At 43.6% G+C, this 27,362-nt stretch overlaps 1 protein-coding gene across 1 annotated transcript; it reads left to right on the forward strand.

The window, feature by feature from the left end:
- Window positions 1-866: 866 nt before the first annotated feature.
- LOC125544632 (GATA transcription factor 12) lies at window positions 867-3,038 on the forward strand. Its single transcript, XM_048708376.2, has 2 exons — window positions 867-1,350; window positions 1,842-3,038. The coding sequence occupies exons 1-2, from the start codon at window positions 1,057-1,059 to the stop codon at window positions 2,715-2,717; spliced, it is 1,170 nt and encodes a 389-aa protein (XP_048564333.1). The 5' UTR covers window positions 867-1,056; the 3' UTR covers window positions 2,718-3,038.
- Window positions 3,039-27,362: the final 24,324 nt, after the last annotated feature.

Here is a 27,362-nt window from a genome sequence, read left to right on the forward strand (position 1 = left end):
ACCACTATAGTTTCCTCCTTAAGGTTTGACGACGGACACAGAAATCCTACTTCCTTCTCATCAGGTGAGAGTCAAGACCAACTTGCATAAGCGGTATGTCGTCAAAGTACCCCAAAAGCCCTAGAAAGTGGAGATGCCCTTAATTCGCCGAATTACCTGCATTCCAAAGATGAAAAGGCCTTGCAAGAGCAAGAGTTTGTATCCACCTAGCCTCCTATAACAACCTCCCCTTTCCATCCATTCATTTCATAACAGCCTGCTACTTCCTCTTGCTCACCGTTTCCCAAAGTTCAGTTGAGTTGGCAAGTAAAACCGCCGCTGGTCTAACGGAGCAGTTTGCGACGCGAGTACCCTCCGAGCTAGCTTACGATTTGAACTCCTCTTTCTGGACGGCAAACCTTCCCCGTACGGTGAAAAAAGGAAGCTTCGCAGCAGGTTCCAAGGAGACGGGCGAACGGCAATCCCGATCAACCCTGAAGCAAAGAGAGAGAATTACCCCCACGTGACCTGACGGCACCCCACAAAATCCACCTGCGTCGCCAGACGCGACGTGAAACTCCAGTCCAGCCGCGGGCCGCGGTTGTAGCCAGCAGTGGCTGCCTCGCACGACGCGCGCGGCGCAGGCAGCAAAGAATATGCTTGGCGGAGCCGAGGATAAACCGTAAAACAGGTTGCTGGGCCTGGGATTACTACCAAGTAACTTTGGAACCCGATAAGTTTTACTGCTCGGATAAAAAGGGTGCTGGCTAGGCCGGGGCCGGGGGCGGGGCCGGAGGGTGGGGCGGGGGGCACTGTTGGTGGTGCATGCCTCAGTGGCTCTCGCTGCTCTTGGCTTTATTTACTCCTTAAGAATCGTTCCCTACAGCTGACCTCTCCTCCTCAGCTCCACGCCAATTAAACCCTACTACTCCTGCTACCAGCACTCCTCCTCTCGCCCCCCTCGCGTTATCTCCGCCCCCCTCGCGCAGCCCACGTACAAAACCAAACAAAAAAGCGCCGAGCAACGCAGCGCCGCAGATAGAATCGTTGCGTGCGTCCACCGCTCTCGCGGCGGCCATGGAGGCCACGGCGCCCGACTACTACGCCCGCGACAAGAAGGGCTCCGACCTCTTCGTCGTCGACGACCTCCTCGCGCTGCCGTGCGACGACGAGGAGGAGGAGGAGGAAGGGGTGGGCGACGCGCCGTTCCTGCCGGCCAACGCCGCCTCCGCCGCCGCAGTCGTCGTCAAGCAGGAGGCCGGGTTCGGGAACGCGTCGGCCGACTCGTCCACCGTCACGGCCCTCGACAGCTGCAGCAACTCCTTCTCCGGTCTCGCCGACGGCGACTTCTCCGGCGGCCTCTGCGAGCCGGTAAATTCTCCATCCATCCTTCTGTTGTGCTCCTTTTTCGTATCGCATCATCAATTGTTCGTCGGAATTCTTCTCCGCTAATTAACTGAACGACTTTACGTTTTTTCCGTCCTTATTAATCTCTTCCATTTACACGAGGCAAATTCATGGAAAAATGCATATACGGATATTTAAGAGTGATTTCACGATAAATAGTCCGCAATTAAACCGCTCCAAAAAATATCCTCCACAATTACGCATGAATGCAGTTTTCTCTCGCAGAGAGAGTAACCGAAATAGGAAACAGCTGCCACGCGTAAACGGCACTGCACACTACCAAAAATAGCAGCTTTCGCGTTCAGCGCTAGCTGGACGCTTCCGTACGCGCACAAGAATTCGAGTGGCTTTCCAAGTTTTTAGCTTAACAATTATGGAGTTCTCGAAACGAAGCAAATTACTGAACACGCATGCATGAGCTGTTGCTAATCAAACTTGATGTGAATTGTGCGCAGTACGATCAGCTGGCGGAGCTGGAATGGCTGTCCAACTACATGGGCGAGGGCGAGGAGAGCTTCGCCACGGAGGACCTACACAAGCTGCAGCTCATCTCTGGCATCCCCTCCGGCGGCTTCCCCTCGGCGAACGGGCCGCCTGCTCCGGCGGCCACCGCTGCCACGGCGCAGCCCGGCGTGTTCCTGCCGGAGGGCCCCGTCCCCGCCAAGGCCCGTAGCAAGCGCTCCCGCGTTGCGCCGGGCAACTGGTCGTCCCGCCTGCTCGTTCTCCCGCCGGCCCCGGCCTCCCCGCCGTCCCCGGCGTCCATGGCCATCTCGCCGGCGGAGTCTGGCGTCTCAGCCCAGGCGTTCCATGTCAAGAAGCCTTCCAAGCCGGCCAAGAAGAAGGAGGTGCCGCCGCAGGCGCAGGCACAGGCTCAGACTCAGTCGGTGAGCGCGCCCACAGCGCCTTCGGGCGTCACGGCGGCGGCCAACGAAGGTCGGCGGTGCCTGCACTGCGAGACGGACAAGACGCCGCAGTGGAGGACGGGGCCCATGGGCCCCAAGACGCTGTGCAACGCGTGCGGGGTGCGCTACAAGTCGGGGCGGCTGGTGCCGGAGTACCGCCCGGCCGCGAGCCCGACGTTCGTGACGTCGAGGCACTCCAACTCCCACCGCAAGGTGCTCGAGCTCCGCCGCCAGAGGGAGATGCACCACCACCACCAGCCGTCGCAGCTCCAGCAGCACGCGGTCGCCGGCGGCGTCGGGAGGATAATGCACATGGAGAGCCACCTGCTGTTCGATGGGCCGGCGGCGCCGCCCATCCTCGGCGGCGGCGACGACTTCTTGATCCACCACCGCCTAGGGACGGCAGACTACCGGCAGCAGCTCATCTAGACGAGTCGTCAGTCTGTTAGAACTGATCAGTTTAGCCCAGAAATAATAATTAAAAGCAGCTAAAACCCCAAGAGCCGGAAATATCGGAAGAACTGCAAATGTTTGCTTATTAGGAGTTATATTTTCCCAGTTTTCTCTCTGCTTCCGTTTGGTTAGCCCGTGTGCTTTTTGTTGAGCTCGAAATTTTCGTGTCCATTTAGTTCATGATCCTCCCCAGTTTCCCGCTTGATTAGTTCACTCTTAATTACCCCTCAGAAACTAATTCTAGGGCGTTGAGTCCTTTTATTTCTTAGCATTTTGTAATACAAATACTTTTCGTTTCGATTTTTGCTTCTTTTTCTGCGCCTAGCTAGAATATGAAAACAATTTTTTCGGCCAATTGTTGGATCGAGATAACTCCCATTCATGCAAATCTCCAGTCCAGCAGATAGCTTTGGCATGGTATGAGTATGATGGTAAGCAAGGATGAATCTCATGGCTGCTCCCTCCGCTCTGGCATGCGTGCACTCATGTCACAGATGTTGTGTGCGCAACCGAACGAGCAAAGTTACCTGAGGGAGGAGGCGGCGAGAGTGCCATTGCCCAACCACCATCGCTCCATCAGTCCGTCCGTCGGAACTCACACGGGATGATTAGGTTAGAGTCTCGCGTGAAAAAAAGATGCCCTCTCGCTCGTTGGATCCAATCAGAGCGTCCTCCTTTGGTCCTGGCCTGTAGGCGTTGCCTGGTGGTGGTGCTGTTGGGGGTAACTAGGGTTCATCATTGCGCTGCTGCAGGCTGCACCTCGCACGGGGTACCACCTTTCCGTGGGTTTCTGGATAAGCAGCGTCATTCACACACACACCCTCGCTGCTGCAACCTCGCCTGGATTGCCATTGCCAAGTGGCCTGGTGAAGCGTCGTTTTACCTCGCCGTAACCAACACTGACTGCCGTCAGAGGTCAGAACTCAGAAGAGCAGCACAATGCCAGAAACTAAGCAGGCCACCGTACTCCAACGATGCTGGCTGGCGTATGCACTCATTTGTCTCTACTCCCTCCATTCCACAATGTAGTGCTTCCTCTATCCCCGTGCTTCAACTTTAACCGTAAATTTAACTATCAAGACCGATTGCGGCGGGAGCAAAAATTATATTAGTGAATTCGTATTCGAAAGAAGTTTTCAATTATATAATTTTTTCTTTCGCCGCAGTTGGTCTCGTTGGTTAAATTTATGGTCAAAGTCGGACCTCGGAAAATACGGGCACACTATATTTTAGAATAAAGGGAGTACTACTTATAGATAGCACGGCCACCACGGCCCACCGGCCCTGGAAAGCCTAAGTTACCGCGTGCGTTTTACGGGCTGGCCCGTACGCATGTACACGTAATGGACGAACACTGAATAAGTGCAGCGCCGTTGGCGAGCGGGAGAAGTAATTCGGCAGCAGTGGAAGTGCGAGGGCATGTTGGCGCTCACCGCTCGGCGCCACCAGCCGGCGACAAGTGGAGGGGCGTATAAAACGGGTGATCGGGGCGGCAGGGCGCCCGGCGACGCGCGGTGGCTCACATGGGGGTGGCAATAGAGAAACCCGAGATAGATAGAGTAGAATACTGGAGCTGCTACGAGCGGGACGGGGAGAGCCTCTGAAACTCTGACGGGAGCGCGGCAGCGCGGAGTACAATATTTTGCGTCCTCGTGATCCCAGACACGCAGGCAGGCGTTGGCGATCCAGATGCTGGAATGAGCGTTTGTTTATCCTGCCATCGGGTGCTGGGCTTACGCTACTGCCGCGTCAATTCATTCATCCGGTTTGACAAAGAATTACCACCTCCTCTGAATATGCCCCTGGCGCCGGAGCATGAATGTGCCCCCGGCCTCGGTAGCACCAACGCCTGCGCCTCGGCCGCCAGCAGCAGCGACGGTGCACGGTAATTTTGCTAGCAAACCACCAGCATTGCACATCTGCACAATGCTTCTGTCTGCTACTCGGCTTGTGCATTGGAAGACAGGATTGCACGGATCAAAGCCGGGCTCACGCGCGCATCTTCTGCACGTACGTACGTACTGACGTGCGCGCTGGCAGCTTGTGCGGTCAATGCCACGGCCCCTGTCCTCTACCTCTAGCCTCGATATACAAATCATCAACGAAGCTAATGAGAGAGGTCCGTCACCGCCGGGGCGAGATGGATGGAAGGAGGGAGGGAGGGATCAAGGAGCACAGATTCGCTGCGAGTTAATTAAGCGGGAGGGGGCGTGCGAAGCGGGCGAGCGTAGTGGGGGGTGTCGACCCGGCTCACATGCATGCATGCGCCGTGGCCGGCCGGGGTGGCGAGCGAGCGTTGCCGTGGGCTTTTGCTGTGCTGGCCCCCCGTGCAGCTAGCTCTTGTTGCCCGCCTTGGTCGCCGGCGAGTGAGGTGAACAGAACAGTGCGGCTCACGACTCCGGGCACGTGCGGCCACGTGCGCGTGCGTGAGAGCACCCACCCTGCCCGCCTGCACCCCCCGGCGGGGGTGGCTTTTGGGTGGGGCCGCGGCGGTGCCAAGGCAGCCAGCAGATGCGGACGGTTGCCTTGCCGCGCACCGCAGGCAGGCAGGCAGGAACCGGCGAACCAGCTTAGCTAGGCTATGCATCGCCACCTTCACCTTGATTGCTGCAGTTACTTCCATCCTCTTCGGTCGAGTTGCTGCCTGCCTGCTTTTGTTCCGAGTACTCCACTACCAGTACCGTAGTACGTGGTAGCATACCGGTAAGAAAACATTGTTTCATTTGGCCTCTGCACTATCCAGTACAATTTGAACACGGCCCCAACCGTACTGAGCGGTCAAAACTCCAGACAGTTCAGGGGACTGCAACCGCGTACGATCGATCGTATTCAGGTGGTGGTATACGCTACGGCCGGCAGTGCGAGAATCCTTGGTCCACCTTTCCGTAAGCAAAGGTAGTAGTGTCGGTACTCGCGAGGATGAGCTCTGCTCGACTCATTCCCTCCCTTTTCGACAAAGAAAATAAAGGATGTTTCCAGAGTGTCCTCTACACGACAGCAGGGGAAACAACACGTACGTACGCACGCTTCCTTTGCTTCGGAGAAGAAAAAGGCTCTGCACGTAACTGTAAAGCCTCACGCCTAGCAAACACACTTCTCCTGGTTTCCGCCCAAGCTCTGTGCCGTGCTTCCATGCCTTTCGTTTCATCACGATCGATGAAGAGGAACCGCCAGGGCATCTCCAAAGCTGACCCGTCTGCACCGTGCTATTTGAAAGCAGTTTATCATCCAACATGGTCTCTATTGATATCAAATTTTGACATGGTCAAAAACATAATTAAGGAAGCCTGAAATGAAAAAATGCTCAAAGTGAGAAAGTTCCGTATCGTCAAAAGGAGAAACTTTGATATTTGAACTATAGCTCATCTCTAAGGCCGAAGTTGTATTCGAAGTACTGAGGTTTTGTATCCAGAACACTGTTCGGCTGATTACGCCCTCAAGACGGCCTCATATGGAAAAACTGATCTACACGAATTGTATTCGTCCATCGAAACGATCGATTTTGATATAAATACCGTCTCAATCCAAGGCCGTATGCAAAAGTTAGAGCCCGCACAGCCTAATCCTGCAGTGGGCAAAATATGACGCCTGGGACTAGGCACACATGTGAGTATGTCTGATGAATTGCTTGAATAATTACATGTTTTGCGCGAGCAATTTGGCCCTGAAGATGGCCTTTAATCGGAAAACGTTCAACACAAAAGTTGTTCGTCTCGTCAAAACAAATAAACATGCCTTTGATGCATTCTCATCGGAGGTTGTTTACTGCCTCAAAAGTGACCCACAAGGTGCAGCCAGGTTGTAAACCAAACAGTTTTGGAAAGTTCGGATTTCGAGTTGGACCCAAACTAGGGTTTTGAACGTGAATTCTAACCTTTCCTTGCACGGGAAGTCCATCCGCCTCTTACATACTTGAGCGGTGACGGCCGATTGAAAACACAACACACAGTCGCAAAACCCATCTACAAATTTTTATCTCCTACCCTAGTTTTCTGCTTCTCGTTTGTCGGTGTTCTTCGCTTTAGAGAGCTTCGATCTACGAAGTCCTAGGGGCGGGCGAACCGATCTAGGGCAGCCCATCACCGCCATGCATCCAGACGGGGTCTCTCCTGGCCGCGTGGGGTTTCGGGTCTTCAAAAGCGCCCGTCGGATTGTCTTGCGTATCGCGCTTCCGGCGAGCCTCCTTCGGCGATGTGTCTTGCGTATCGCGCTCGACGCCGAGGGTGCACGGTGACGTGTTCGTGTGCGAACACACTTTTTGGCGACTCCACTGGGGATCAAAGAGCAATCATTATCATCCATCATGGTCGATCTTCCCAAGCCATCTGAAGTGGATGCCGATAACATTATCAAGTCCAATTTTGAGGAATTATCGGCACACCATCGCCAAGCTTATGCGGAGTATAAGAAGACGCGTGAAGAGAAGGAGATGCAGGAGTTCCTTGCTTTGTTCAAAAAGGATCGCCAAGGCAACATTACTTCAATTGAAGAAATCAAGTTTCCTACTCTTCACAACGAGCAGGTAGAGCCGGCTGTAAGCAAAATCTTCTCTCCTGAACAGTCGAATGAAATTACTACTCTTATTGCTCAGAATAATGATCTTATTTACCAAGCTATCATAGACAATAATACTGCTAAAAAAAATACTCCTCAATCATCTAGTGGTAGTGGTAGTATGTCTGCTGGCATAGAAAACTTTAGTCCAACTTTACCTATTTCATCGGCGTCCCCCGTGCCATTGAATTCTTATCCCAGTCAGACGAACCAACTTGTTGCTCCACCCTTTAGTCCTGCCATGGACATACCAAGTTCAGTGAATCCAACTATGTTGCTAGGTTACGGTTCGGCAAGTCCAAGTGGATTGTTGCCGAACTATGGTACAACATACACGTCACCAGCTATTAGAAATCATATTCACCATGCACAACAACCACACGCAACGCCGCTCAATACGAGTGATATTTTGGCTAATGTCATAGAGGAGATGTCTAGGGTGCTCCGAAAGCATTGTGGGATTGAGCTACCTAAACCACGAATTTCCAGGAAACCATATCTAGAAAATTTTTATGTCGTGCCATGTCCTCACGGATATAAAGTTCCAGATTTTGTTAGATTTAGCGGAGAGGGAACAAAGACTACATGGGAGCATGTTAGTCAGTACATGGCGCAATTAGGTGAGGCAAGTTCACGAGACGAGTGGAAAGTACGCTATTTTCCTTTATCATTAACCGATACTGCTTTCTCGTGTTAGTATATGGTTTCACCTGGAGCAAAAGTTTCATGACCACTTCTACAGTGGTGACAATGAGCTTAAACTATCCCATCCGACATCGGTTAAGCAAAAGCATGATGAATCAGTTTCCGATCATGTCAAAAGATTTAGAGATACAAAAAACTGGTGCTATAGTTTGGTGATAACTGAGAGAGTCTTGGCTGATCTCGTGCTTAGTGGTTTAAGAACTCACATTAGAGAAAAGTTGTAAGGCTATGAGTTTTCAAGTATCAACCAAGTCTTACAAAGGGCTTTGGCTCAAGAAAGCCGAAGCAAAGATCTTAAAGAGGTGCATAGGTATAAAACTGATCGTCCTAAGATGAATATGGTTGAGTATGATAGTGAGCACTCGAACGATGAGGGTGATATTTATGCTACTGAATTTTTTTGGACCTCTAAGGACAAACCATTTATCTGCAATGATCGGAAACCGATTCATAAGAACCATGATGAAGAGATGAAGTTTACTTTTAACATTGCTAAATGTGATAAAATATTTGATGCTTTGTGATAACCCACGAGTATAGGGGATCACAACCGTTTTCGAGGGTAGAGTATTCAACCCAAATTCATTGATTCGACACAAGGGGAGCCTACGAATATTCTCAAGTATTAACAATTGAGTTGTCAATTCAACCGCACCTGAAAGACTTAATATCTGCAGCAAAATATTTAGTAGCAAAGTAATATGGAAGTAACGGTAACGGTGGCAAAAGTAACAGTATTGGTTTTGTAGTGATTGTAACAGTAGCAATGGAAAAGTAACTAAGCAAAGATCAATATGTGAAAAGCTCATAGGCATTGGATCAGTGATGGATAATTATGTCGGATGCGATTCCTCATGCAACAGTTATAACATAGGGTGACACAGAACTAGCTCCAGTTCATCAATGTAATGTAGGCATGTATTCCGAATATAGTCATACGTTCTTATGGAAAAGAACTTGCATGGCATCTTTTTTCCTACCCTCGTGTGGCAGTGGGGTCCTATTGGAAACTAAGGGATATTAAGGCCTCCTATTAATAGAGTACCAGACCAAAGCATTAACACTTAGTGAATACATGAACTCCTCAAACTATAGTCATCACCGGGAGTGGTCCTGATTATTGTCACTTCGGGGTTACTGGATCATAACACATAGTAGGTGACTATTGACTTGCAAAATAGGATCATAACACATAGGTTCAGATCTGAAATCATGGCACTCGGGCCCTAATGACAAGCATTAAGCATGGCAAAGTCATAGCAACATCAATCTCACACATAATGGATACCAGGGATCAAACGCTAACAAAACTAACTCGATTACATGATAAATCTCATCCAACCCATCACTGTCCAGCGAGTCTATGATGGAATTACTCACGCACGACGATGAACATCATGAAATTGGTGATGGAGGAAGGTTGATGATGACGATGGCGACGTATTCCCCTTTTCGGAGCCCCGAATGGACTCCAGATCAGCCCTCCGAGAGAGATTAGGGCTTGGCGGTGGCTCCGTATCGTAAAACATGATGAATCCTTCTCCCTAATTTTTTTCTCCCCGAACGTGAATATATAGAGTTGGAGTTGAGGTCGGTGGAGCCTCAGGGGGCCCACGAGACAGGGGGCGCACCCTAGGGGGCTGGGCGCGCCCCCACCCTCGTGGACAGGGTGTGGCCCCCCTGGTGTTGATTCTTTTGCCAGTATTTTTTATAAATTCCAAAAATATTCTCCGTGAAGTTTCAGGTCATTCCGAGAACTTTTATTTCTGCACAAAAATAACACCATGGCAATTCTGCTAAAAACAACGTCAGTCCGGGTTAGTTCCATCCAAATCATGCAAGTTAGAGTCCAAAACAAGGTCAAAAGTGTTTGGAAAAGTAGATACAATGGAGATGTATCAGCTCCCCCAGGCTTAAACCTTTGCTTGTCCTCAAGCAATCCAGTTGACAAACTGAAAGTGATAAAGAAAAACTTTTACAAACTCTGTTTGATCTTGTTGTTGTAAGTATGTAAAGCCAGCATTCAAGTTTTCGGCAAATATTATGAACTAACCATATTCACAATAGCATTTAGGTCTCATGTTTACTCATATCAATGGCATAATCAACTAGCGAGCAATAATAGTAAATCTCGAATGACAACACTTTCTCAAAACAATCATAATATGATATAACAAGATGGTGTCTCGCTAGCCCTTTCTGATACCACAAAACATAAATGTAGAGCACATCTGAAGATCAAGGACTGACTAAACATTGTAATTCATGGTAAAAGAGATCCAGTCACAATCATACTCAATGTAAACTAATAGTAATACATGCAAATGACAGCGGTGCTCTCCAACTGGTGCTTTTTAATAAGAGGATGATGACTCAATATAAAAGTAAATAGATAGACCCTTCGCAGAGGGAAGCAGGGATTTGTATAGGTGTCAGAGCTCGATTTTTGAAACAGAGATGAATAATATTTTGAGTGGTATACTTTCATTGTCAACATAAAAACCGAGAGATCTCGATATCTTCCATGCTACACACATTATAGACGGTTCCCAAATAGAATGGTAAACTTTATACTCCCCCACCACCAACAAACATCAATCCATGGCTTGTCCGAAACAACGGGTCCCTCCAACTAACAACATTCCTGGGGGAGCTTTGTTTGTAATTATTTTAATTTAAGCATGGGACTGGGCATCCCGGTTACCAGCCATTTTCTCGTGAATGAGGAGCGGAGTCCACTCCTCGTGAGAATAACCCACCTAGAATGGAAGATATAGACAGCCCTAGTTGATACATGAGCTATTCGAGCATACAAAGCAGAATTTCATTTGAAGGTTGAGTTTGGCACATAAAAATTTACTTGGAACGGCAGGTAGATACCGCATATAGGAAGGTATGGTGGACTCATATGGAATAACTTTTGGGGTTTATGGAAGTGGATGCACAAGCAGTATTCCCGCTTAGTACAAGTGAAGGCTAGAAAGAGACTAGGAAGCGACCAGCTAGAGAGCGACAACAATCATGAACATGCATTAAAATTAATCAACACTAAATGCAAGCATGAGTAGGATATAATTCACCATGAACATAAATATCTTGGAGGCTATGTTGATTTTGTTTCAACTACATGTGTGAACATGTGCCAAGTCAAGCCACTCGAATCGTTCAAACGAGAATACCATCCTATCATACCAGATCACAACCATTTTAATAGCATGTTGGCACGCAAGGTAAACCATTATAAACTCCTAGCAAATCAAGCATGGCATGAGCAACTATAATCTGTAATTGTCATTGCAAACATGTTTCATTCACAATAGGCTGAATCAAGAACGATGAACTAATCATATTTACAAAAACAAGATAGGTCGAGTTCATAAGTTCATACCAGCTTTTCTCATCTCAATCAATTGATCATATATCGTCATTATTGCCTTTCACTTGCATGACCAAACGGTGTGGATAATAATAATAGTGCACGTGCATTGGACTAAGCTGGAATCTGCAAGCATTCAATACAAGGGAGAAGACAAGCTAACATGGGCTCTTTGTTAGATCCACAACAATGCATATGAGAGCCACTCAACATTTTCATCATGGTCTTCTCCTCTCGACCCCTAAAGAAAATAAAAGAAACAAAAATATTTACACGGGAAAGCTCCCAACAAGCAAAAGAAGAACGAGAAATATTTTTGGGTTTTCTTTTTAATTACTACTACTACAAGCATGGAAAGTAAACTAGCTAAAAGCTACAACTAATTTTTTTTGTTATTATTAAGGTTTTTCAAACACGCAAGAAGAAAGCTTAAAAAGAAATTAAACTAGCATGGATAGTACAATGAAAAAGTATGAGCACCGACAACTGGAATGAGTGTGTGAACATGAATGTAATGTCGGTGAGAAATACGTACTCCCCCAAGCTTAGGCTTTTGGCCCTAGTTGGTCTATGGCCATGGCTGGCCTGGTGGATATCCAAAGTTGTAACAGGGGTCGTACTTAGATGCAGATGCTACTTCCTGACGAGCTACAGCTTGGAGGTGAGCTGCCTCCGTCCTCCTCTCGTACTCGTTTGCCTCCTCCCTGGTTATAACATATCTCCTTTTTGCATGAAAGTCAAAGAAAGTAGGAGCAGGGAGAGCAACATGGATGGTGCACCGTTTGTCAAAGATTAGTCGGTACTGGAGGAACTGATCGTTCCTCTCAAGAAACTGGTGGTGAACCGTAGCCTCATAATCTAGATAAGCAGGAGGCAACTCAATATCATTTCCATGTATGGGTATATCAAGATAGTTAGATACACGAGTTGCATAAATTCCACCAAACAAATCTCCACTTATACTGTTGTGATGCAACCTACGTGCAACAATAGCCCCCAAGTTATATTGTTGATCACCTAATACCGCACTTTTGAGGACACTAAGATCTGGAATGCACATGTGACAAGCCTCATCTTTCCCGTTAATGCATCTACCAATGAAGAGAGCAAAATAATGTATGGAAGGGAAATGAATGCTCCCTATGGTAGCTTGTGTTATTTCCCTAGATCCCCCCACAGTAATACTAGCAAGAAAGTCTTTATATTCAGATTTGCGAGGTTCACTAACATTGCCCAGTGCGGGAGTTTACAAGCAATATTAAAATCTTCTAGGTCCATGGTATATGATTTATCATAAAGATCAAATAAAACAATGTGAGAATTGCACGAGGATGTAAATTTAAACCTTCTCACAAATGAATTAGTTAGATAGAGGTATTGCCTACACTTATCTGACACGAAGCTCTCAAGATCAGCGTTACGCACATACGCGTCAAATTCATCCTTGATGCCTGCCTGGACCATGAACTCCTCTGACGGCCATTCACAAGGCCGTACTTGAGCCTCCCTCGGTGGTTCATCGTCTGGCTCACGTATCGCGAGGCTAGGTCCGTGCTTACTCGAGGAACCACCTTGGTACATTTTCCTGAACATTTTTCTTCCTCTAAAAAATTTCTGAAATTTTTAGTAACTCAAAATAAAAAAGAACAAAACTCAACAAGATTGATAGCAACTACTCCTACAAGTGACTAGCGGCCATATCATGCATTAAAAATATTTTTGACCACATAAATTTGACATGAAAACTCAAGAACAGGGTCACCTAAGCAGCAAAAATTTGAAATAAATAAAGCACTAGAAAAAACTAATTGGACCATTGGAGGAGTCACATACCGAAGAACAATCCCCCAAAGCAGTTTTGTGAATGGAGCTTTGAGCAAGGAGATCGAAAATGGCAGCAAGATGAGCTAGAACTCGGGTTTGAGATGGTGGATGATTTTTTCTAGAGGATGACGAAGTGTGTGGGTGCAAGAATAAGTGGAGGGGGCCCACGTGGGGTCCACGAGGCAGGGGGCGCGCCCTGGACCCTCATGGCCAGGTGGTGTGGCCTCCAGGTGTGTTCTTAGTGCCAATAATTCTTAAATATTCTAGAAAAAATCATATAAAATTTTCAGGGCATTTGGAGAACTTTTATTTTTGGGGTATTTTTTATTGCAAGGATAATTCAGAAAACAGACAGAAAATACTATTTTTTGCTTTATTTAATCTAAATAACAGAAAGGAAAAGGAGGGTACAGAGAGTTGTGCTTTCCAACTTCATCCATCTCATGCTCATCAAAATAAATCCACTAACAAGGTTGATCAAGTCTTGTTAACAAACTCTTTTCAAATAACATGAAACCGGAGAATTTTCGAATAACACTAAGTTACCTCAACGGGAATATGCACATCCCCAACAATAAGAATATCGTATTTCTTCTTGACAGTAGGAAGAGGGAATTCAAAACCTCCAATAGTAATTGTTGAAGTTTTTCCAATAGAATTTATACTGTGGACTTGAGGTTGTTTCCTCGGAAAGTGTACCGTATGCTCATTACCATTAACATGAAAAGTGACATTGCCTTTGTTGCAATCAATAACAACCCTTGCAGTATTCAAAAAGGGTCTACCAAGAATAATAGACATACTATCGTCCTCAGGAATATCAAGAACAACAAAGTCCGTTAAAATAGTAACGTTTGCAACCACAACAGGCACATCCTCACAAATACCGACAGGTATAGCAGTTGATTTAACAGCCATTTGCAAAGATATTTTAGTAGGTGTCAACTTATTCAAATCAAGTCTACGATATAAAGAGAGAGGCATAACACTAACACCGGCTCCAAGATCACATAAAGCAGTTTTAACATAGTTTCTTTCAATGGAGCAAGGTATAGTTGGTACTCCTGGATCTCCTAGTTTCTTTGGTATTCCACCCTTAAAAGGCATGGGTTTCTGAACCCATGGTTCTCTTTCTTTACCGTGCTTTCTAGCAACGAAGTCTCTCTTATCATAAAGTTGATTCTTTGATTGTGGGTTATCAAGATCAACATCAGGTTCAATCTCTACATCATTGTTATTGCTAGGTTGAGCATCAACATGAACATCATCATTAATATTATCACTAGGTTCATGTTCATTACCATATTGTGTTTCAGCATCAAAAATATAAATATCATTATGATTCTCAGGTGTGTCAGCAATAGGTTCACTAGAAGCATGCAAAGTCCTATCATTTTTCTTTTTCTTCTTCTTAGAAGAACTAGGTGCATCAACATTAGTTCTTTGAGAATCTTGCTTAATTCTCTTAGGGTGGCCCTCAGGATATAGAAGTTCCTGAGTCATTTTACCCCCTCTAGTCACAACTCTAACAACATTTTCATTTTTCTTATTATCTAATTCATTGAGCAAATCATTCTGAGCTTTAAGCACTTGTTCTACTTGAGTGGTAACCATAGAAGCATGTTTACTAATAATTTTAAGTTCACCTTTAACTCTAGACATATAACCACTCAAGTGTCCAATCATATAAGCATTACATTTCAATTGTCTACCAACATAAGCATTGAAGTTTTCTTGTTTAACAATAAAATTATCAAACTCATCCAAGCATTGGCTAGCAAACTTAGTAGATGGGATTTCAACCTTATTAAATCTATGAGAGAATTTACCTTTACTATCTGTGTCGGGTTATCAAGACCATGTATTTCTTCAATAGGTGGTAAATTCTTAACATCTTCAGCTTTAATACCTTTTTCTTTCATAGATTTCTTTGCCTCTTGCATATCTTCAGGACTAAGAAATAGAATACCCCTTTTCTTCAGAGTTGGCTTAGGAGTTGGTTCAGGAAGTTTCCAATCATTATCATTACTCAACATATTATTCAATAGCAATTTAGCTTGATCAACAGTTCTTTCCCTGAAAACACAACCAACACAACTATCCAGGTGGTCTCTAGAAGCATCGGTTAGTCCATTATAAAAGATATCAAGTATTCCATTTTTCTTGAGAGGATGATTAGGAAAATCATTAAGTAATCGGAGAAGCCTCCCGACTCTCTTCTTCAATTTGCACAAAGTTATATATTTCCCTTAAGGCAGCTTGTTTCTTATGAGCGGGGAAATATTTAGCAGAGAAGTAATAAATCATATCCTGGGGACTACGCACACAACCACGATCAAGAGAATTAAACCATGTTTTAGCATCACCCTTTAATGAGAACGGAAGTAACTTAAGGATATAGTAGTAAAGAATTTTTTCCTCATTAGTGAACAAGGTGGCTATATCATTTAATTTAGTAAGATGTGCCACAACAGTTTCAGATTCATAGCCATAAAAAGGTTCAAATTCAACTAAAGTAATTAACTTAGGATCGACAGAGAAATCATAATCCTTATCAGAAATACAGATAGGTGAAGTAGCAAAAGCAGGTTCATATTTCATTCTAGCATTCAAAGACTTTTCTTTCAGTTTAGCTAATAGTTTCTTAAGATCATATCTATCTTTGCAAGCTAAAAGATCTCTAGGAGTTTCTTCATCCATAACATAACCCTCAGGCACATCAGGCAATTCATATCTAGGGGGAGAATCTTCATCATCACTTTCATCAATATTATCAGTTTCAATAAATTCATTCTCTCTAACCCTATCAAGTTGTTCATCAAGAAATTCACCTAGTGGCACAGTATTATTAAGCATAGAAGTAGTTTCATCATAAGCATCATGCAAAGTAGAAGTGGCATCATCAATAACATGCGACATATCAGAATGAATAGCAGGAGTAGGTGCCGCGAGTTTACTCATAACAGAAGGTGAATCAAGTGCAGAGCTAGATGGCAGTTCCTTACCTCCCCTCTTAGTTGAGGGAAAAATCTTGGTTCTTTCATCTTTCAAGTTCCTCATAGTGACTCAAAGAATAGAGCTATGCTCCCCGGCAATGGCGCCAGAAAATAGTCTTGATAACCCACAAGTATAGGGGATCGCAACAGTTTTCGAGGGTAGAGTATTCAACCCAAATTTATTGATTCAACACAAGGGGAGCCAAAGAATATTCTCAAGTATTAAAAGTTGAGTTGTCAATTCAACCGCACCTGGAAGACTTAATATCGGCAGCAAAATATTTAGTAGCAAAGTAATATGGAAGTAACGGCAACGGTGGCAAAAGTAACAATATTGGTTTTGTAGTGATTGTAATAGTAGCAATGGAAAAGTAACTAAGCAAAGATCATATGTGAAAAGCTCGTAGGCGTTGGATCAGTGATGGATAATTATGTCGGATGCGATTCCTCATGCAATAGTTATAACATAGGGTGACACAGAACTAGCTCCAGTTCATCAATGTAATGTAGGCATGTATTCTGAATATAGTCATACGTGCTTATGGAAAAGAACTTGCATGACATCTTTTGTCCTACCCTCCCGTGGCAGCGGGGTCTGATAATCCCCAAGTGCAGGGAATCATCGTAGCAATTCACAAAGGTGGAAGTGATAAATATCGAGTGCCGAACCCACAAGGAGCTAATGGTAAGATCAATATTCTCTCAAATCCTATCTGCCACTGATACGACTCTACGTACACCAAATGTTTGCTTCCAACTAGAAACGAGAAATAAAACTACGTTGTGGGTATGAAGAGGATAACTTTGCATGGTATCGGAGAGCTAAAATATAAAAGTAGGTGCTATTATCATAAAGTTAGAATATATTACTTAAGTATTGTAAATAGCGAGTGTGGAATAATGATGGATCGGTGTGCAGAATTGTCCTACGCAATAGTTAACAAGACTGATGGTCGTCATTGCAATTTCATATGAGGGAGAGGCATAAGCTAACATACTTTCTCTTCTTGGATCAGATGCACTTATGATTGGAACTCTAGCAAGCATCGACAACTACTAAAGATCATTAAGGTAAAACCCAACCATAGCATTAAAGCATCAAGTCCCCTTTATCCCATACGCAACAACCCCCTTACTCGGGTTTATGCTTCTGTCACTCAAGCAATCCACTATAAGCGAATCATGAACGTATTGCAACACCCTACAGCGGGAATCCCTCATGCTTGCGCGACATGGAGGGCACAATAGGACATCACCAAAATAAAACATACAACTCATACCAATCTAGATCATCAATGAAACCAAAGACAAATGATATATACTCAAAACATCATTGGATGGCAACACATCATTGGATCATAATATGTGGCATAAAGCACCATGTTCAAGTAGGGATTACAGTGGGGTGCGGGAGAGTGGACCGCGTAAAAGAGATGAGGATGGTGATGATGATGGTGATGTTGATGAAGATGATCACTATGGCGATGATTCCCCTCCAGATGGCACTTCGGTGCCACCGAGAGAGAGGAGGAGAGGTTCTCCCCCTTGTTCTTCCTCCTCCATGGCCTCCCCCTGGATGGGGAGAGGTTCTCCCTCTGGTCCTTAGCCTTCATGGTGATGATGGCCCCTCCTGGATCCTCATCCATAGCCTCCGGTGATGATGGCCCCCTCCGGCAGGGTGCCAGAGAGGGCCTAGATTGATTTCTCGTGGCTACAGAGGATTGCGGTGGCGGAACTTCCGATCTAGGTTATTTTCTGGGGGTTTCTGTATTTATAGGAATTTTTGGCGTCGGTTTCACGTCAGGGGGGTCTCCGAGTCGTCCATGAGATAGGGGCCCACGCCCAGGGGATGGGGCGCGCCCCCACCCTCATGGACGGCTCGGGACTCTTCTAGCCCAACTCTTTTACTCCCGGGGCTTCTTTTGGTCCATAAAAATTAATCAAAAATTGGCACGTCAATTGGACTTCGTTTGGTATTCCTTTTCTGCAATACTCAAAAACAAGGGAAAAACAAAAACTGGCACAGGGCTCTAGGTTAATAGGTTAGTCCCAAAAATCATATAAAATAGCATATAAATCCATATAAAACATCTAAGATGGATACTATAATAGCATGAATACTTCATAAATTATAGATACCTTAGAGACGTATCAGCATCCCCAAGCTTAATTCCTGCTCGTCCTCGAGTAGGTAAATGATAAAAGAAATAATTTATGAAGTGTGAATGCTAGCAAGTGCATAAGTTTCATCAATGATAGTTCCAATCACTTTTTCTAGCATCATTATATATCATAACAATAGTTCGACTCATGAAACTTCTCATGATCAAGTAACAAGCTATTCACATGTTAAAGTATAGATCATAAACTTTCTTGAAAACTAACAGACCATGCTCTTAGTCATCAAACAATTGCAATTCATCTTATTTTCGGGAAGGGTCTATGTAAGAGCTTTGGTTCAGCAAACTCCACATACTCAACTATCATTTAATCTTTCAGAATTTCTAACACTCACGTGATATTTATGGGTTTAAAGTTTTAATCGGACACAGAGAAAGATAGGGGCTTATAGTTTCGCCTCCCAACCTTTTACCTCAAGGGTAATGTCAACAATAATAATTTATGAAAACCTACATCCAAGTGGATATATATATATATATATATATATATATATATATCCGGATCGCTCCAACACAAAGTGCTTGCCAAAGGAAAAAGTGTAAAAAGGAAAGGTGATGATCACCGTGACTCTTGTATAAGGGTAGAAGGTAAAAGTAAAAGATAGGCCCTTCCCAGAGGGAAGCAGAGGTTGTCATGCGCTTTTATGGTTGAATGCACAAAATCTTAATGCAAAAGAATGTCACTTTATATTGCCTCTTGTGATAAAGACCTTTATTATGCAGTCCGTCGCTTTTATTTCTTCCCTATCACAAGTTCGTATAAAGCTTATTTTCTTCGCACTAATAGATCATACATATTTAGAGAGCAATTTTTATTGCATGCACCAATGACAACTTACTTGAACGATCTTACTCAATCCATAGGTAGGTATGGTGGACTCTCATGGCAAAACTGGTTTAAGGAATGTTTGGAAGCACAAATAGTATCTCTACTTGGTGCAAAGAATTTGGCTAGCATGAGAGGAAAAGGCAAGCTCCACATGTTGGATGATCCAAGACAATATAACATTTTGGATATAGGAAAACATAACCCATTAAGTTTTCTTCCTTATCCAACATCAACCTTTTAGCATGTCATATTTTAAGAGTGCTCACAATTGCAAAAGATGTCCAAGATAGTATATTTATATGTGAAATCTCTCTTCCTTCAATATTCTTTCATGAATTGTTCAAGTGACAAATTCTGCGTTTGCTAACTTCCAATAAGTTTACTACCTATACTTATTATATGTGAAGTAATTACTCCCCATGTTGTAAGCATATGAAACGTATATAAATTCAGATTTATTATATTCAATTCATTTAACCATTTACTCATAGGATATATGTGAAGCACGTGAGTAAATGACAAACTACTCGAAAAAGATATAAGTGAAGAATACTGAGTAGTCAAATAATTAAATAGCCATGGGAGGATTATTTTTCATTCAAGATTTCAGATCCAAATATTTTATTCAAACAGCAAGTAAAATTGAAAATACTCTCCAAGCAAAACACATATCATGTGACGAATAAAAATATAGCTCCGAGTAGGGTATACCGATAGTTTTGAAGACGAAAGAGGAGATGCCTTCCGGGGCATCCCCAAGCTTAGGTGCTTGAGTCTTCCTTGAATATTACCTTGGGGTGCCTTGGGCATCCCCAAGCTTAGGGTCTTTCCTCTCCTTATTCTCCCCATATTGATATCTCACCCAAAGCTTGAAAACTTCAATCACACAAAACTTAACGGAACTTCGTGAGATAGGTTAGTATGATAAAGAGTAAACCATTCACTTTTGTAATATAAAAGACAAGGTTCATAATTTTTCTCCCACAATGCATACTGTACCCTATCATTTCTACAATTTATATTGAGAAATACAAGCCATAGAAACTAGAAAACAAGCAAACTATGCAATGAAAACAGAATCTGTTAGAAACAGAACAGTCTGTAATGATCTGAACAGAAACCATACTTCTGCTACTCAAAAAATTATGAAATAAATTGGTGGACGTGAGGAATTTATCTATTAATCTTATGAAAAAAGAATCAACTCAATCGCACTCTTCTGTAAAAAATGACAGCTAATCTCGTGAGCGCAAAGTTTCTGTTTTTTACAGCAAGATCACATTAACTTTCATCCAAGTCTTCCCAAAGGTCTTACTTGGCACTTTATTGAAGCAAAAGCTATAAAACATGATTACTACAGTAGCTTAATCATGTAAGAACACAAAAAAGTAAGGGTAAATATTGGGTTGTCTCCCAACAAGCGCTTTTCTTTAATGCATTTTAGCTAGGCATGATGATTTCAATGATGCTCACATAAAAGATAAGAATTGAAACATAAAGAGAGCATCATGAAGAATATGACTAGCACATTTAAACCTAACCCAATTCCTATGCCTAGGGATTTTGTGAGCACACAATTTATAGGAACAAGAGTGGACTAGCATAGGAAGGAAAAACAAGTATAACTTCAAAACTTTAAGCATATAGAGAGGAAACTTGATATTATTGCAACTCCTACAAACATGTATTGCTCCCTCATAATAATTTTCAGTAGCATCATGAATGAGTTCAACAATATAACCATCACATAAAGCATTCTTTTCATGATCTACGAGTATAGAATTTTACTACTCTCCACATAAGCAAAATTCTCCTCATTCGGAATAGTGGGAGCAAACTTCTTCTAAATCCACTTTAGATGATAGTATTATTCATACTCCAAAAGATATAAGTGAAGTTCATGGAGCATTCTACAATTAATATATACTAACCAATATCCAAGCTCAAAATATATAAGTGAAGCACACCAAGCATTCAATAAAACCATACTCAAAAGATTTAAGTGAAGCACAAAGAGCAATTCTATAAGATCATACTTAAAAGATATAAGTGAAGCACATGAAGTATTATATAGATCAATAAAGGGCTATCTCATACTAGCATGGTTCTTAAAGGAAAAACAAAAAACACAAAGGACACAAATCATGTGAACAAAACAAAAACCGAGGTATACCGATAATTGTTGAAGAAGAAAGATGGAATGCCAACCGGGGCATCCCCAAGCTTAGATGCTTGAGTATCCTTAGAATATTTACTTGGGGTGCCTTGGGCATCCCCAAGCTTGAGTTCTTGCCTCTCTTTATTCTTCTCACATCGGTAACTCCTCGTTCTTCGAACACTTCATCCACACAAAACTTTAACAAAAACTTTGTGAGATCCGTTAGTATAATAAAACAAACCACTACCTTTAGGTACTGTTACAAACTCATTCCAATTTCATATTAGAACTATATCTACTGTATTACAACTTCACCATGGTTCATACCCCCTGATACTACTCATAGATTCCTCAAAATAAGCGATCAACACATAGAAAACAGAATCTGTCAAAAAAGGACAGCCTGTAGTAATCTGGAAGTTTATATACTTCTGTAACTCCAAAAATTCTAAAAATATATGAAAATTTAAAAAAATTGTACATAAGTAATGTGAAAAAAGTTTCAGACTCATTTGACTTTCTAGTAAAAAATGTAAAATCACGCGCTACAGCCAAAGTTTCTGTTTTTGTACTGTAGATAGTAAACAAGCAATCTAATCATCCTAAAACCGAAGCTTGGCACATCATTTTTATAATACAATGGATATATACAAGGGGATAATTATTTTCAGAGAATCTTCCATGAATTTTTTTACATTGTTTCCATGAGCATGGACACAAGTGCTTAAGGTCGACCCTCATTTCTTTAATGCATAATCTTCCAATCACTTCTTATTGAACAACTTTTTAGGCATGAGAGGCAAGTAAATTCTTTTTGTATTTTCATTCTTAATTTTTTTTGTATGTTTCACCCACAAATAAACAGAAACAAAAAGGAAAACCAAAATCTACTTAGTGAAGAAAGCAAACAAGCACACACAAGAATATCAACCCCACGCTATTGCTCCCCGGCAACGGCGCAAGAGAAGAGCTTGATAATCCCCAAGTGCAGGGAATCATCGTAGCAATTCCCAAAGGTGGAAGTGATAAATATGGAGTGTCGAACCCACAGGGAGCTAAAGGTAAGATCAATATTCTCTCAAGTCCTATCTGCCACTGATACGACTCTACATACACTGAACGTTTGCTTCCAGCTAGAAACGAGAAATAAAACTACGTTGTGGGTATGAAGATGATAACTTTGCATGGTATCGGAGAGCTAAAATATAAAAGTAGGTGATGTTATCATAAAGTTAGAATATATTACTTAAGTATTATAAATAGAAAGTGTGGAATAATGATGGATCGGTGTGCGGAATTGTCCTAGGCAATTGTTAATAAGACCGATGGTCATCATTGCAATTTCATATGAGGGAGAGGCATAAGCTAACATACTTTCTCTTCTTGGATCATATGCACTTATGATTGGAACTCTAGCAAGCATCCGCAACTACTAAATATTATTAAGGTAAAACCCAACCATATCATTAAAGCATCAAGTCCCCTTTATCCCATACGCAACAACCCCCTTACTCGGGTTCATACTTCTGTCACTCAAGCAACCCACTATAAGCGAATCATGAAGGTATTGCAACACCCTACAGCGGGAATCCCTCATGCTTGCGCGACATGGAGGGCACAATAGGACAGCACCAAAATAAAACATACAACTCATACCAATCTAGATCATCAATCAACCCAAAGACAAATGATATCTACTCAAAACATCATAGGATGGCAACACATCATTGGATCATAATATGTGGCATAAAGCACCATGTTCAAGTAGGGATTATAGTGGGGTGCGGGAGAGTGGACCGCATAAAAGAGATGAGGATGGTGATGATGATGGTGATGTTGATGAAGATGATCACTGTGGCGATGATTCCCCTCCAGATGGCACTCCGGTGCCACCGAGAGAGAGGAGGAGAGGTTCTCCCCCTTGTTCTTCCTCCTCCATGCCCCCCTGGATGGGGAGAGGTTCTCCCTCTGGTCCTTAGCCTTCATGGTGACGATGGCCCCTCCGGGGTCCTCCTCCATAGCCTCCGGTGATGATGCCCCCCTCCGGCAGGGTGCCAGAGAGGGCCTAGATTGATTTCTCATGGCTACAGAGGCTTGCGGCGGCGGAACTTCCGATCTAGGTTATTTTCTGGGGGTTTCTGTATTTATAGGAATTTTTGGCGTCGGTTTCACGTCGTGGGGGTCTCCGAGTCGTCCACGAGATAGGGGCCCACGCCCAGGGGTGGGGCGCGCCCCCACCCTCATGGACGGCTCGGGACTCTTCTGGCCCAACTCTTTTACTCCGGGGGCTTCTTTTGGTCCATAAAAAACATGAAAAATTGGCACATCAATTGGATTCCGTTTGGTATTCCTTTTCTGCAATACTCAAAAACAAGGGAAAAACAGAAACCGACACTGGGCTCTAGGTTAATAGGTTAGTCCCAAAAATCATATAAAATAGATAAAACATCTAAGATGGATAATATAATAGCATGAATACTTCATAAATTATAGATACATTGGAGACATATCAGGGTCCTATTGGAAACTAAGGGATATTAAGGCCTCCTTTTAATAGAGTACGGACCAAAGCATTAACACTTAGTGAATACATGAACTCCTCAAACTATAGTCATCACCGGGAGTGGTCCCGATTATTGTGACTTCTGGGTTACCGGATCATAACACATAGTAGGTGACTATTGACTTGCAAAATAGGATCAAGAACTCACATATATTCATGGAAACATAATAGGTTCAGATCTGAAATCATGGCACTCGGGCCCTAGTGACAAGCATTAAGCATAGCAAAGTCATAGCAACATCAATCTCAGAACATAGTGGATACTAGGGATCAAACCCTAACAAAACTAACTCGATTACATGATAAATTTCACCCAACCCGTCACCGTCAAGTGAGCCTATGATGGAATTACTCACGCATGGCGGTGAGCATCATGAAATTGGTGATGGAGGAAGGTTATTGATGACGATGGTGACGAATTCCCCCCTCCGAAGCCCCAACGGACTCCGTATCAGCCCTCCCGGGAGAGATTAGGGCTTGGCAGCGGCTCTGTGTCATAAAACACGATGAATCCTTCTCCCTGGTTTTTTTCTCCCCGAACGTGAATATATAGAGTTGGAGTTGAGGTCGGTGGAGCCTCAGGGGGCCCACGAGACAGGGGGGCGCGCCCCCACCCTCATGGATAGGGTGTGGGGCCCCTGGTGTTGATTCTTTCACCAGTTTTTTTATAAATTCCAAAAATATTCTCCGCGAAGTTTCAGGTCATTCCGAGAACTTTTATTTCTGCACAAAAATAACATCATGGCAATTCTGCTGAAAACAATGTCAGTCCGGGTTAGTTCCATCCAAATCATGCAAGTTAGAGTCCAAAACAAGGTCAAAAGTGTTTGGAAAAGTAGATACGATGGAGACGTATCACTTTGCTACAAGCTAAGATTATTAGAATATCTCATACTTTACTGCCGTTTGAAGAGCTAAAATGGCATGCTTATTGCAAGTATCATAATTCTTTTTATCATGCTACTATTGATTGTAATGTTTTTTGATGACAGATACAATCGGCCATTAATGACGGACGATTGAATTTTTCTGAGATGCAAGTTGATAGGCAGCCCTTCCCAATTAACACCATGGATTTGGAGGGGAAGAACATGTTAATTCAACCCAACATAGCCGAATCAGCTAATAAAAATAATGTTGTCATTGGTGAGCCCAGGAAAAGCAAGGAAGGTGACAAGGTCTTGGGGAGACAAGTTGTGCTTGACAAGCAACCCGATGGAAAGGAAGTAATTAAGATCACCATCAAGAATCCTACACCTGGGGGCAACCACAAGTGCAAGAGAACACTCATATAAAATTTGTTAAGCCCAAGAGTCCAAAGGTTGGCAAGTGGAAGACAAATGAAGCTAAAGTGCAGCGCAAGAGGATCAAGCCAACTTTTGATGTGTTGTTGTCCAAATATGCCAATCAAGTGGACGGCTCTAGCTCTAACTGGTCATCAAATTTGAAGCGCTCAAGATCACCTCCAATGCAAGAATTTTTGCATCACACAAGGCCATATGGGTCATGGCACCAGGACCATGGATGGCGCCACCCCCTATGCGCAATACTACATGGGGGACTTAAATGGAGGATGGGGACAACCCCCAATGGTCCCTTATGCATTTCATCCGTGGTGGGAAGAACCAAGAAGGCCCGTTCATGAGAGGCTTTCTTACCCCATGCAAGGCCGTTTGAGCAATGGCGTCAATCGGCCAATGCAAGATAATCAAAAAAGGGTCAGCAATCAAGTGTGGCGCCCTAAGTCACCAAGTGCTACAGTAGTTGAGTCAGGAAAAGGCAAGTAAAAAGTCGATGCCGACTCACTCATCTTGGGCACCAAAACATTCACCATACGGCAGCGGACTATGCATAACAACCCGACTAAGCCGGTACTTGCTATCGCGCCAAAGCACTCGGCTAATGATTATGAAGCAAGCACCAGCCAAGCAAAGCAAATGGACCCTAAATACATTCAACCAAAGTAGTGTCTTCCAGGGCTAACAAAGACACAGAAGCGGAAGCTACAGAGGTTAAGGATTATAGAGATGGCGGAACAAGAGGCCGAGGAACAAAGGGACAATTTTTTTAATAACCTTCGGCCCATGGTACCTACAAAACATGTGTGGATGCCTAAACAAATACAAGGTGCAACGGTTTCTACATCTATCACAACGGCACCTACACCACCAAAGGAGGACGATGCGAACAATATTACCTTGTCCGCTACACCTATAAATTGCCTTTCACTTGGATAGATTTCAGAATCAGTACACTTGAAGAAGGAGATGAGATGGTGGATTATGAGCCTACACTAGTCCATGAAGGTATGGATATCAATATGGTGTATTACTTACCCGCAGAGTTTCGTGTTGTAGATGAAGAAGGGGAAGTAGCTCAGCTGGATTTTGGTCCTAGAAATGCTATATTCGAGAATCCAAGAGAACCAGTGACGCACTTGAAGTCGTTGTTTCTTAAAGGTCATACTAATGGATCGCCGGTTCCAAGAATGCTTGTGATGGTGGTGCTGTGGTGAATCTTATGCCATATTCGGTCTTTAAAAAATTAGGGCTGCGCGATGAAGAGTGAATAAAGACCAACATGGTGCTTAATGGATTTGAAGGCAAAGAGAAAACTGAAGCCGAAGGTGTAATGTATGTGGAGCTTACAGTGGGAAGAAACACTTTGGCTACCGCATTCTTTGTCGTTGAGGTGCAAGGTAACCACAATGTGATCTTAGGCTGCGATTGGGTTCATGCAAACCAACGTGTGCCACTACTATGCACCAGTTTTTAATTCAATGGGTCGATGATGAACTGGAAGTCATTCATGCAGATAATCCGGCTTGTGTTGCTTTGGCTGATGCATTGGTGGATTGGCAACATCCCAATGCCACTTGCTTGACAGGGCGTGACTTATCAGAATGTGATTTTCCTAGCGCTACAAAAAGTGGTTTCATGCCCGTTTCTTTAAAGTCGGTTGGTGATAATCGGCTCCAAGGTATGATGTATTTAAATGGATCCTAATTCAAAGTGGTTACAAAAGCGTCTTATAGAATATTGGTCCAATGAGAACGATATGTATGAGTCCATAGAAGAGTTAGATGCTATGGATAAATTAGGACAAGGTTTTACATCGGCCGATCCATTAGAAGAGATAGATATAGGAGATGGTTCAGTTCCTAGGCCGACATTTGTAAACAAAAATTTAAGAGCCGATCATAAAGCTAAGTTGATCAAGCTATGGAAAGAATATGTTTGTTGCTTTGCATGGAAATATCATGAGATGCCAGGTTTAAGCCGAGAGATAGTAGAGCATTGATGACCCACAACTATAGGGGATCAATTGTAGCTCTTTTTGATAAGTAAGAGTGTCGAACCCAACGAGGAGCAGAAGGAAATGACAAGTAGTTTCCGGTAAGGTAATGTCTGCAAGTGCTGAAATTGTAAGTAGCGGA

The sequence above is a fragment of the Triticum urartu genome, chromosome 3A, assembly GCF_056163025.1.
Source record: "Triticum urartu cultivar PI428250 chromosome 3A, HENAU_Tu73, whole genome shotgun sequence".
NCBI lineage: Eukaryota > Viridiplantae > Streptophyta > Magnoliopsida > Poales > Poaceae > Triticum > Triticum urartu.

Excerpts from the sequence above, each read along its gene's own strand:
- LOC125544632 (XM_048708376.2), top strand. The coding sequence starts at position 1,057 with ATGGAGGCCACGGCGCCCGACTACTACGCCCGCGACAAGAAGGGCTCC. Across the intron at positions 1,351-1,841 it reads CCGGCGGCCTCTGCGAGCCG|TACGATCAGCTGGCGGAGCT; the intron begins GTAAATTCTCCA and ends AATTGTGCGCAG.